We start from the raw sequence: 12,380 nt of genomic DNA, 5'->3' as shown, positions 1-12,380 counted from the left end.
AGCAGTGTTTGACAGCGAAGGAAACCTACCGTACTGACCCCAGAAAAGAAAGACAAAGAAAGATAAGAGAAGAGAAAAGAGGCCATAGAAACAAAGTAAAAAACTAAAAAATCTCCTCCCCCAGCCCCCCACCCTGCACCTCTGCAGATGACTACGGCCCCCCCCCAGCAGTGTGCCTGTCGCCCCAGAACCAGACCCGAAATATAGAAGAAACAGAGAAAAAGGAGAAAGAAAAGAAACCCCACCTAACGAGGGAGTGGAGAGAGTATTAATAAACTGGAGGAGGGCCTTCAAACATGCCCCCGGCTTCTCCCTCCCGCACAATGTGTTCCTCCCCAAAGCAAACCGTAATCCACAAGAATTTTTCATGTCAAAGAAAAATGGGGAGCGTTATGCACCTATTACATTATTAGTTATGCCGTGAGAGCACGCAACCCCTGTGCCCGCCCGCCTATCAGATGACAACCTCTGAAGGATCAGTCTTATCCTTGGCCTCTCTTTGCGAATCCACCGATGCATACCCATCGACCCAGTGCCATGTCCAATGTTACGAGGAAAAGGAGCGTCCAAGAAATAACCGGAAGCGACACACACATGTAGGGTGGACGTCTCTGAATACCAACACAGTCATCATTATGGAGGATCATCTTTCCCAGTACTGCCCCAGGACATGCACTGCACACAAGGTCCAGGATGTAGGAATCAGCCAGAGCAGGCGACCATTGCTTGATTATTGCCTGGGTCGCCAGAGGCTGTGCGTGGGCCAAAGCCACCACCTTCTGCTCAAGTCTAAAACCTCCGGAACAGACCCGACCTACAGCCAGCCGACCACACGTTGGCACATTGTCAGGAATTTCCAGCTTCCCCCTATTCACAGGGGCGGCCACGACACTGTCCTCCTGTGTGAAGTAAAACAAGTCCCTGGTTACCTGGGGACAGGCAGATCGCAACTGTTCCGAAGCTGACGCAATACCATCAAGCTTTCTCCCCAGTACCCAGGCGCCGTGAACCAGGGTGGAACGAAGGGCACCGAGAGCTTCGAGTAGGTCACCGTACCCCAGCACAGCTCCTCGCGCCCGCTGCGCTACACTCCTCTTAGCCACATACTCCCAATCTTGCTGCGACCCAGTGTACAGGATGATTGAATCCATCCTATCAAGATGGCCGCAGGGTAGTTCCACCCCAGATTGGGACCGGGACTCAGGCACAAGCGCATCAAGGTCCATGGTACTGCAAACGGGTTCCGGGGGCAGGCAAAATATGTATCCGGTGTATGGTCACAGGTAACAGTTATCCTCACCCTGGACGAGCGCCCACAAAAATCCGGGAGCAGCCCGCGAAGATCGGGACGAGTTACAGGCAGCGTCCGAGCCGCTCACTGGCGAGGGCTCAGGCGACTACCAAAGAATCTTGGAATTGCCACCTCGGGCATGCACTCGTTCCGCTACGCCCCAGTGGTAGGAATGACCACGGCGAAATTCAGGCCAATATCCGCACCTCTCCGGTATTCCGACTCCACCCAGTCACCAATGGCCGCTGTTGTTGAACTGCCGCCCGGCCATGTTGTCCACTCGAGGTCCCGGTTCCAGGGTTGCACAGGCCGCAAACTTCAGGTGAACATTTCTCCGGCGGTACCGCCGCCAGAAACTTCAGAATCACGCGATCGGTAGCCGCTCTCAATCACCAACACGGGCATATAGCGCAGGCTAAGGATCTCATGCAGGATATCTGTGCGGGATGCGGAGGTTCACGGAGCCGAGAGCCTACGCTGCCGTCCCGATCGCCATCTTGGCTCCTCCTCTCCAGTAGCACATTGTTGACTCTCAGCCACCTTGGTCACTGTCGACAAGCTAACTGTACCGTGAGACCAAGAAATGAAAAACGCCCATCTCCTCCCGTGGTACTGGTGTGTATAGAAGAGAAATGTACATTTAGTGATGAGGCATGGCCGAGCATGGCGTGATATGGGATACATTGCACACATAAGCAGGGCTATAACTTAAGACCGTGCTACTAGCCCAGCCACGAGGCTGATCTTTGAGGACTAGCAAGGATCACATTTATGCATATGTTAGCATGTATGCACCACTAACTAGCTGGAAAGCAATTGTGCTGTACATCAAAGGGAGTGTAGCAGATGTAAGATCATGTACATCACCGGATTTGCACATCTCCATTCCAATTTTTTTTTACATTACACACGAGCGCTGTGTCACATTTTTACAATCTAAGGCAAGATTAGAACTCCGATCTTGTGTAACTCCGATCTTGACTTCGCTACTAAAGTACCTCTCTTCCCATCTCACACATGACTTATTTATCTGTGATGAAATATCCGTTTTAAATTACGTTTTCAGTCGGGGTGAGTTGTTAGTAAGGCAAGGTTATCCCTAAAGCGTTACGCGTGATATTACTGCGATTTGTTTTTTTTACATAACATTTGTAATGAGAGTCAATGCGTAATTACTCCGGAGTGGATGGCCTGGAAAGCTGCTTAGCAAAGTCTGTTGTTCCTCATGAAATTGCTAAGATAACTCTCTGGAGCTGGTGCCAGCACGGAGGCTGTTCTGCCATCCAGGTGTGTGCACTTCCTTCACTCTTGGGTAGGATGACCAGAAGCATTACTTGTTTCATGTCAAATCCCGGAAAACTTCGACTGCAGAAACTAATCTGGTGCAAGGAGCAGTATTTGAGTATTAGGCAAAAACATCATGAATAAATGCAGAGGAAAGAGAAAAACAATAGCACCTTAGGAACACTGCCACTGCAACCACCAGTTAAACAGGGCCCCAAAAAATGATCCTGGACCACAGCATAGAAACAAACAGTCCATAGAGACTGAACCGTCAGAAGAAATCTGCACCTAGAAGTGTGCAGGGTTCTGGAATTCTTTCCACTTATGAACCGCCCGAGACGCGCCGCTGCGGCCTAACTTAACACTTCTTGAAAGCTTTTGGCCAGTAAATAAGCACCTTTGAATGTTTGTCCTAGTCTGAGACACATGGGCACATACCTTTTTTTAAAATTAATACAATAATTTTAAATAGCTCAGCACTCCCACTCCTCTGTACATTTTTCAATTTATGTTCAGTGTGTCATCAGAAAGCTTGTAGTCAGAAGTATAAGTTAAACATGAATACTTTACACAGTGTATCAAAGTAAAACACTTGTTAATTTTAGCGCTCTGTCAAGTAAACAGCAGCCCAGTGCTGCTGTTCAAAGTGGGGCCGCATATTAACGTCAGTAGGGCTAAAAGTGACCTCCGGGCCATACTTTGAGAATCCAAGGTCTATAACATGCATTCTCAAAAAAGGCATAGCTGAGTCCACCTGCAGTATAGACTGCTTTTCTTTATTTCCTGGCCATTGATTGGCTGAGAAGATCTAAACCTATTTGTGTGGCAGCCATCTTGTTCTAAAATGGTGTGTAGGGATGACCATTGAATCTCACTAGATGACCTGTACGCATATGCCAGATATCATATAGTCGGGTAAAGTGCTTAGTGCAGGCTGTGGGTCACCTGGGCCCCAGGTGTATGTATACCTGTACTGGAGTCTCGGTGTGCTCGGGAGTTAGCAGTCTGTTTGCGCCTCTCTGAGTACACGTCTGTCTGAAGTCAAGGTCTGCGTGTGCCCCCGTCTCTGTGAAGTCAAGGTGTGCCTGTGTCCCTGTCTCTGTGAATTCAAGGTCTGCGTGTGCCCCTGTCTCTATGTGAAGTGGAAGTCTGCATGTGTCCTTGTCTCTATGTGCACCTTTCCTGATTGATCTCGCAGTTCTCTGCGTAAGCTGGGCTTGTAACCTAGTCATGTTAAAGTGTGATTAACTTGGGATGGTAGGGGTTCGCCTCCAGGTGTCTTGACAAATTCAGTCTGCGGGCAAGTATTCACGACCGGGCACAATTGAAATATCTGAAGCTGAGGCCCAAGGCACCATGGTTTCTCACAGTGGGCCATAAGGTGTGAAGACTACATGCACATTCAATCCTTGGCCTCTCTGCAGAGCGATGTTCGTATATGTGCTAGTTTTAATTGTGTGATGAAGGTACACAGCTGTCAAAATCTGGGAGCAGCATAGGAAACGACAATGCAGTGGAGGAGTTGTATGCGTGGGGGCACGGCTTTAAGTGGGCCGGGTCTCACCGGTGCTAAGCACTGGCAGTAACTTTATCCTATAAGCATTACGAATACATTATATTTATTTTGCTTAACAAAACTCACATTGAAACAAGCCATTAACATTTACAAAGCCAATAGCTCTCACTCATATAAATGCAATGAATAACTTTTCCAATTACACATTTTAAAACTATTTGCATTTTACATTACAATCATTTTAATAAATTTTTACAAAACATAAACAATATAAAAACCAATGACATTTACAAGGCCATTTACTCAAAACAATGTCACTACGAGACCTATTGCATTTTAAATGCTTGTTCAATATTGAAAGGCTATCTGCTCCATAGGGTTACATGGGAGTTTATTTGTAACCTCTAAGAAGTATAACTTTCCATTGGGGCAAGATGAAGAAATTGAGGTTAGACTCCCAACACATCTTTTAGTAAAGTTGGTTTTTAGGTCTCGCCTACACAGCGCGCATGCGCTGCATAGGAGGACCTTTAGCTGCCACTCTACTGTTTTTTGAAGCACATACTCATGCTTGTGGCTGCATCCACCTTGCGGGAACGAGCAGCGACGTGCATGCTAATTGGCCGCTACTTGCTCCCGCAAGGCGGATGCCGCCACAAGCACGAGTGTGCTTGAAAACAGCTGCTTCCTGTTCCCTTCCGAACAGCTTTTCTTTCACTCGCTCATTTGTTTACATTCAGCGGCGCGCGTCATCGCTCCTGGTTAATCTCTCCACTGCCTCTGTAGCCGTCTCGCTTTGCCTCACTTCCACTTCTGTATCTCCTCTGTGCCCCTCAATGCCATGGCCCACCCTCTGCCTCTCTCACGCCTCACCCCAGCCTCCACTCCTCTTTCCCCTTTCCATGTCCTCTTTCCTTCCCCTAACTCTCCGTGCTTTTCTCCCCTGCTGTACTCTCGGGCTTCCTCTCTGTGCTTCTCTCTCCTGCTGCACTCTTGGGCTTATGCTCCGTGCTTCTCTCCGCTGTTGCACTCTCAGGCTCCCTCTCCGTGCTTCTCTCCCCTGCTGCACTCTCAGGCTCCTTCTCCGTTCCTCTCTCCCTGGCTGCACTCTGTCTCCCTCTCCGTGCTTTTCTCCCCTGCTATGCCAATGCTTTTTTTAAGTCCGTTGAGGTCACTTCCTCCCGCTTCATAGATTTGGCACAATTAACTTGAGAACGGATTTCGCACAATTATCTTGAGAACTGATTTTTTCGGTTTTCAAGGAAGCTTGTATATTTCATTTATCTCGAATAAGTAATGGTAATGGACAAATATCAGTTGTTGTTTTAGTTTCTCTTCGAAGTGCAGGGACTTATACGACATGTCCCATAATATCTTTTGCCACCTACGAGCTTTCATTAGTGCCGTGACCCCACCTTCTAAGGTCGTTCCCCATTTTCTAGCAGCACGTGCATCCAATGGCGTTCCAGGGGATTATGAGCTCGGAAAACTAAGATGCAGTAAGTAAGACTTCCAACCAATTCCATGTGTTTATTTTGCCGTTCACAGTTCGTTCAGTTTTGACATTCATATTTTACTTCGTGCCTCGGTATGACCTCTCTTGAAAGAGTTTTTTCGTATGTAATATTAAAATTGGTTTAGAAGTTTGTCTGGCTTAAATGCAGCCTTCATTTTTTTATATGACCCGTGGTCACCGCTATGCTTGCTTTTCACTTTTAGATTGACAATATTGCAAGAAGAATGACATCTCGCTTGCAACATGAATTCAGTTGCTAAATAAAAATGAGTTGTTCTTTATAGCTGCCAAGTTTCAGATTGCTTATATGTGACATTTTATTGCATTCAGTGACACAATTTGTGACACTTTCGTGGAAGTAAAACGAGCAATGATATACAGACGCCGTCGGCAAAGAGTTAGACACATTTGGAATCTTGCACGGGGTGAGTGCATGATGAAATCAAAAGTTCCCTTATAATTGCATTATCGCGCAAGAGGGTTGTGCGTGTTAGCACTGTTATAGTTGAAAGTAAGGAGCACCCTATGGTTACGATATACACATGTATATCAGCCCACAATTGCATGTTAAAGAAAGTGCTTGACTTTATTTTACTTCCGATTCTAACCACTTATTTACATGAGAGCATTCTACATGAGATCCTCTATTTTTAAATTCCATGCGGATTTCTTGTTTAAACGTACATCTATAACAAGCATTGACATAGCCAATAGGTCTCGCCTTTGGGACCTTATAAGTATTTAGTTATGCAGAACAATATCCTTGGTGCAACAACATCAACTGTTGCATGGCTAAACACTTATAAGTTCCCAAAGGCGAGACCTATTGGCTATGCCAATGATTGTTAAATTGTGTGTTTGAAAATGCTAGTTTTTAGAACGGTAGGCTTTTTCTTGCTTAGCCATGCTGTGTGCCTCTGCTGGGTTGTGTATTTGATGTCTGGTTTTGGAGTGACAGGAGCTGGGGATGTGCTTTCACTGTAGACAGCCACTGGGCGGGAAGGTGGTATTGATGTATGTCCTGCGTTTCCTGCATGCCTCTGAGCTGAGCTGAATAGACCTGGGCTGCATTTAGAAGCTGGACCAGAGAGGACAGAACTGGTTTGGACTGAGCTGAGAGACTTTTTGCCACTAGAGAACAAAGGAAAATGTGGTATAAATATTGGAGCCCAGACCCCAGAACTGTAGAATACTTCTGGACTCAAGAGGAACCTCTGCCAAGGAGAAGAGCTGGAGAAGTTGAAGGAGGAGTACTGTCCCATTGCTGTGTGCGTGCTTTGCTGGGTTGGCCTGCAGTTGTTGCTTCTGCCAAGAAGAGGACAAAGACTGAACTGTGCTGCTTATCCTGCTTGAAGCAGATCTCCAAGGGCTTGGTGTAGAGCGTGCCTTCTGTTCTGAAGTCTCAGGGACACAAATACTTTGTTTCCTCTGTCCTCCTGCACCTGGAACTCCTGTGTCAGCTGCCACAGAGGGAAAAAGCAACACCGATGCCGGCGAGCGAAGCCACGACCTGCAAGTAAGCCGTGGGCACAGTTCGTGAAGTGCACAATGCACCTTCTGACTTGATGCCGCACTGTATCAACTCTGACACCGTCACCAAGGCTGCTGCCTGCACCGGAGCCGAGGGCACCACTTGTGATGCTCACGGCGCACTGCCCCGACTTGCACCATAGCCCGGCGCTGGTGCTTCATCATCGCAGAGCAGATTCCTGACGTGGGTGATCTTCCCGAATCCATCGACCCTGCACCGTCGTAAGGAACCGACTCATCGTCGCCAACGCCATGTCACCTCCCCGGTAACCGCAAGGAACCAACGCCTCACCTCCCCTGCCTCGCAGTAAGAAACTAATGATTTCTGCCCTTTGACAGCTACCCCTCATATGCTTCTCATTTTTATAATTATTTGCTCCTGAACATCCTGCCAACTCTAAAGCGCTTGTGATATTCTAGATGAACATGCTGGCACCAAGGCCGAAAAAATGAACCTTATCCTCATAGTATAAGGGGAGTTAGGATGTGTAACAGTAGGGTGACCAGATGACTTCAAGTCGCGGGACACCAGTTTCCCAGTCCTGGGATTAAATTTAACAAATCGATGCATTCTAGATAAGAGAGGATTGGTTTGATTCCATTAAGCCAATTTCACTAACACACCTGAAAGTAATTGCTGGCAAAAGGAAAGCCCAGGACTGGAAAACGGTTATCCCAGGGACAAGGAGTCCCCTGGTCACCATACGTAAGCGGGCCATGTTGTTACTAAGTGTAAGAGGGATCCCTGGGCTGAAGGCACAGACCACACAGATGGGGCGAGGTGGAGTTTCCTGAAGGGTCTGCGATTTAGAAGCACCAAAATGAATCTTTTGTACGAGTGACCTGGATATATTAGGTTTGAGATACCACATGGTATTTCAGGAATGGGACTAGAAGGTGTTTAGGAGAGAATGGCGAGGCTGGTATGGAGGTCTGAAGCAGCATTAGGGTTTGGGGTAAAAGATGCACTAGACGGTGTAAATGATGGGGGGGCCGCCTGCAGTTATTTGGTATAGGAATGTCAGGAGTTACTGCTGTGGGAGAAGCAAGGGAGTCTTGTGTACCTATCCAGAATCCTTTTCTGTTCATGTTCTTTCACCAGCTGTTTGCAGGTTACCGCAGGCAAGAGGCAACTGTAGAGCTTATATCCATTTTAGTATTTGATTTCCGTCTAGGAGCAGAGCAACATCCAGGCCATCTCCTTCTTACCTTGAAACGTAGAACAAGCATTGAAACTGATTCACATTATACATTTGTCTAACACAAAATATATTCCGTATCTTTTCCTGTTTTACTTTTAGCCAAAAATAAAACATAACTTAAAAATATAAAATCTGTACATACATTATGCCGGTTAGTGGATCTTCTTACAGCCTCTGTTCACCTGCTGATCACCTTCAGGCTGCTCCATCCCCAGGTTTATTCCTCACGCTCACTGTGTTGCTGAAACAGTTCATCTTCATCAGTCCTTTTCTTTTTGTGAGAGCTCGAAGATGGAGACCACAAACTTCAGTGCTTTAAAGGAGTGTGTGTCAACATGTCCTTCTTGGCTCTACATTACCGACAGTTCCATTCATGACGCGGGGTACCACGCCAGACCCTAAATAGGGCCAAGCACAGGAAGAATCGCACCCTAAGTAACTTCACCTTTCTGCTGTTGTCAGGATCTAGGGATTGACAGAGCTAAAGAAGGAATCTTCCGCCTTCATACATTGTGCGCTGTACAACAGTTCTCATAACTCTGCAGTTCGGGAGATCTTACAGATTTATTCAGCTGTCTCTATAATGGGTCCAATATATGCTCTCGATCACAGGGAAACTTGTTGAGGCCAAAGTCTGACAGATATTTGCATTCTTAGCACTTACGAGTACAAACACACAAAAAGTAAATGTGAATTTATAAATCGATGTGCTGGCGTATAACAGTAGTAGGGTTTAATTTTATGTGTGATTAAAGAAACAGGCACTGGTTGAGGGCGCTTCAGAGTGGGACACCTGCAAAGAGGGCGAATACCCACAGACTGGCAGCTTTATCATTATTCGACAGTCGTTTGCAGGTAGCTTTTAGTCTGAAACCGATTGCAGATTTGCTCTTGTCTAAGACTGGCTTGCATATGTTTTCAGAGTTTGGAAGTGTAGGCACCCCCCAAAATAAATGAGGATTTATGGGAAGAGATTCTCCACACTAAAAAAAATATTTGGTTGATGTAGAAGTAAAATCAAGTTGGCAAGAGCAAATGCAGAGTTGCATTACATTTGCACATTCAAACGTGTGTCCCCTTGTTAATCAGGCAAACATTCTAATGGATACACCTTTTCCACGTGCAGCGAACGTTTCTTTTGCAGAATTCTTCGTAAGAGCTGTGAAGATATTATTCGGAGCACACAACAGTTATTCGAGATTAGGCAAAACTGCCATCCATGGTCTCTCAGGCAGCATGTTGGTTTGTTTCATTTCCACAGTCCAGATTCCCTCTGCAATGTTCCATATCTGCAGCAGGCATGACACTATCTGTTGAAGGAAATCTGTGGGGTGTTTAATATGATGGTACCCCCATCTATGCCTAACAAGGCATCCCTGATTTTTACAATTTAAGAAACTTGGAGTTGTTTTGCTTTACTTATTCCTCAGTGAGTTGTGGCTCGCACATAACATTCAGTGGGTTACATTATCTTGGAAATAATACCTTTGAGTGGTTCTGGTGACATGAGAATAAACCTTGTGGATTGTTATATTGTATGTAAATATTTATACACTTTTTAAAATTCTTATATTACAGGATTTAAATATTTCCTATCATTCAAAATTCCAATTCACTGCAGCGACACACCTCATTTTACCTGTTTATTGTGAGTCTAAAAACAGTCTCTGCTAGATTATCAACTATAAAGCAATGTGAGGCGAGACTTTGGTCACAGAGGCTGCAGGAGCTGTGCAAAGATTGTGGGGAGCAGGAGCTGGACTCACCTCTGACACCAGGTTCTTTATTTTGTTTTCAGACGCGCAGTCAAGATGCTGAAAGCAGTGATCCTGATTGGAGGGCCACAGAAAGGTAAGTGCCTGGTGGGGAAATCTGCTCAAACTCATGGGAGTGCCCGGATGAGCGTGCAACAGAGAGGTGTTTGAGCATGCTAGTCCTTCGTGTCCTCATGGGCATTCTGAGATCCAAGGGCACGAGTGGGTCGACTGAGTTAGCCAGCCTTATTTGATCTCACTGCAGCTTTTAAATCTGATTACTGTGGGACGATGAGAGGGCATCAGACTGTCTTAAGTACAGGACTGGGAGTGGAGGCTTCTTAGAGGGTAAGTGAGGCTGTACTTGAGGCTGTCTTTATCACACCCGGGAGTGTTAGAGAAGTAGGGTTTGAGTCTGTTTTAAACTGCTTTCAGGACCGGTATCAGATAACTTTAATCTTAGGGTAGAACTTGAACCGAGGGGGGTGGGGGGCAACGATCTTGATGCAGTAATTGAGTCTTGCTTAACCTTACTTTAGTCTGGACAACTAGAAGAGGCTGAGGCAGTGCAACCCTTTCCGCACTTGACTCTCAGGGTAGCAAGGGTGAGCGGTCAAAGGCTTCTCATGGAGGTAGTGAGGGGGGACAAGTGCAGCACTCAACAGTGAACCGACTCACACAGTAACTTCAATGTCTAGCCCAGTGCTTGTCTTTTTAAGAGAAGAAAGTACTTTTTAATGTCACGGCAGAGCTGAATACTACACAATTCAATCCCGTAGACCGGTAGTGGTCCTGGTTAAGATTCTCTCTTGTGGTGCTACACCAGCTGACTTCATGCTAATTCTTCCCGGGTGATCCACCACATAGGATTTATCGCTGTTACAGGAATCTGGGTTAATTGCATTGTCAGTTGCAACAGTGCACTCAGTTCACATTTCTCAAGATTGCTGCCTCTGGTGGTGTAGTGGGCAATGCATTTAGTCTCTCACACTTTTCCCAAGCGGATCCAGTGACTTTGCTGTTCTCCAGAAAGTGGAGGCCATGAAGGGCGGAGCAAGTCTCAAGCTACCGAGGAGCCCTGGTGCAGGCCACGTCTCTGTATGCAAGGTCAGCTGGTTCAGTTCATTAGTGAACAGCGGCCATGGCGCTTACCTGCAGTTGTGGGCCTGGTGGCAGTGAATGAGAGTTAGCCCCAACTGGGCTGGCAGTTCGGCTGATTCAGGTACAGGCCCGAGTGGGCGGACGTGGTCACAACTGCAGTTGTAGTTCTGATTAAGGTTGCACAGTCAGTATGGCTGTTGTAGCCCTAATTGAACTGTTACAGTCACCATGGCAACAGCAGTTGTAGCTCGTACAGTAACCATAGCAGTTGTACCCCGATCAGGCCAGCACACGTCAGTTGCCACCCTGAACAGACCTACAAAGATGGTAGCAGCCCCAATCAGGCTAACGATTTTACAAAGGCAGGAATCTTGTCTAAGAGTAGAGGACGCTCTGCAGCTCGAGTCGCTCCATGTTTCGCTCTCAGGCTGTCGGCTTCCTCTGGGTGTTCCTCAGTGCCTGGACCCAATGGGCTTCTCTTCCTTTACAGTCTCTCCTTCTGCAGGGCCAGGCAGACTCAGAAGACATTCAGACTGTCAGGCACTAGGCAGACCCTCAGATCTTCCAGGAGAAGTTTCTCCTCACCTCTGGGACAGGACGAGGATCGGTGGACCCCGGGAGGAGGAGGGGGGACACTACATGAGTCTGTCTTAACCTCACGCGAGCCTGGGATCAGAGGACTACAGGAGGGTAGTGTACGAGTCTGTCATAACATCAAGGCAGGAGTTGGAACAGAAGACCCCAGGGCAGTTAGGTAGTGGATGAGTCGGTCTTAACCTCACACAAGCTGGAGTCCGAGGACTCCAAGAGAATGAGACAGCACATAAGTCAGTCTTAAACTCATTCAGGCTCGCGTCGGAGGACTCCAGGAGGATAGTGTACTAGTCTGTCGTAACCTCACAGACACCTGAGATCAGAGGGCCCCAGGAGTCAAGGCAGGACTGGGATCAAAGAATCCCAAGAAGGTTTGACCGTCCATGAGTCTGTCTTAACCTCACGCAGGCCTCAGATCAGAGTGAGACAGTACATGAGGGGGGCCAGAGGACTCTAGGAGGGTGGGACAGTACACAAGTCTGTCTTAACCTCACACACACCTGGGATCAGAGAACCCCCGGAGGGAGGACAGTACACGAGTCTGTCTTAACCTCACACACACCTGGGATCAGACGACCCCTGGAGGGGGGAC

The 12,380-nt window shown here is 47.1% G+C and overlaps 1 protein-coding gene across 3 annotated transcripts in view; it reads left to right on the top strand.

Moving 5' to 3' along the window:
- GMPPA (GDP-mannose pyrophosphorylase A) overlaps positions 1-12,380 on the top strand; it is a 249,860-nt gene that overhangs the window by 163,949 nt on the left and 73,531 nt on the right. For all 3 annotated transcript variants that reach the window (XM_085650103.1, XM_085650104.1, XM_085650102.1), the window contains exon 2: positions 10,138-10,190. In XM_085650103.1, coding sequence (XP_085506229.1) covers positions 10,151-10,190 — 40 coding nt within the window. In that variant the 5' untranslated portion in view covers positions 10,138-10,150. The remainder of the gene's footprint in view (positions 1-10,137; positions 10,191-12,380) is intronic.

This window comes from Triturus cristatus, chromosome 3_2 (assembly GCF_964204655.1).
Source record: "Triturus cristatus chromosome 3_2, aTriCri1.1, whole genome shotgun sequence".
Lineage (NCBI taxonomy): Eukaryota > Metazoa > Chordata > Amphibia > Caudata > Salamandridae > Triturus > Triturus cristatus.
Note: the sequence above shows the minus strand (reverse complement) of the source record. Positions and strands in the feature narration are given on the sequence as shown.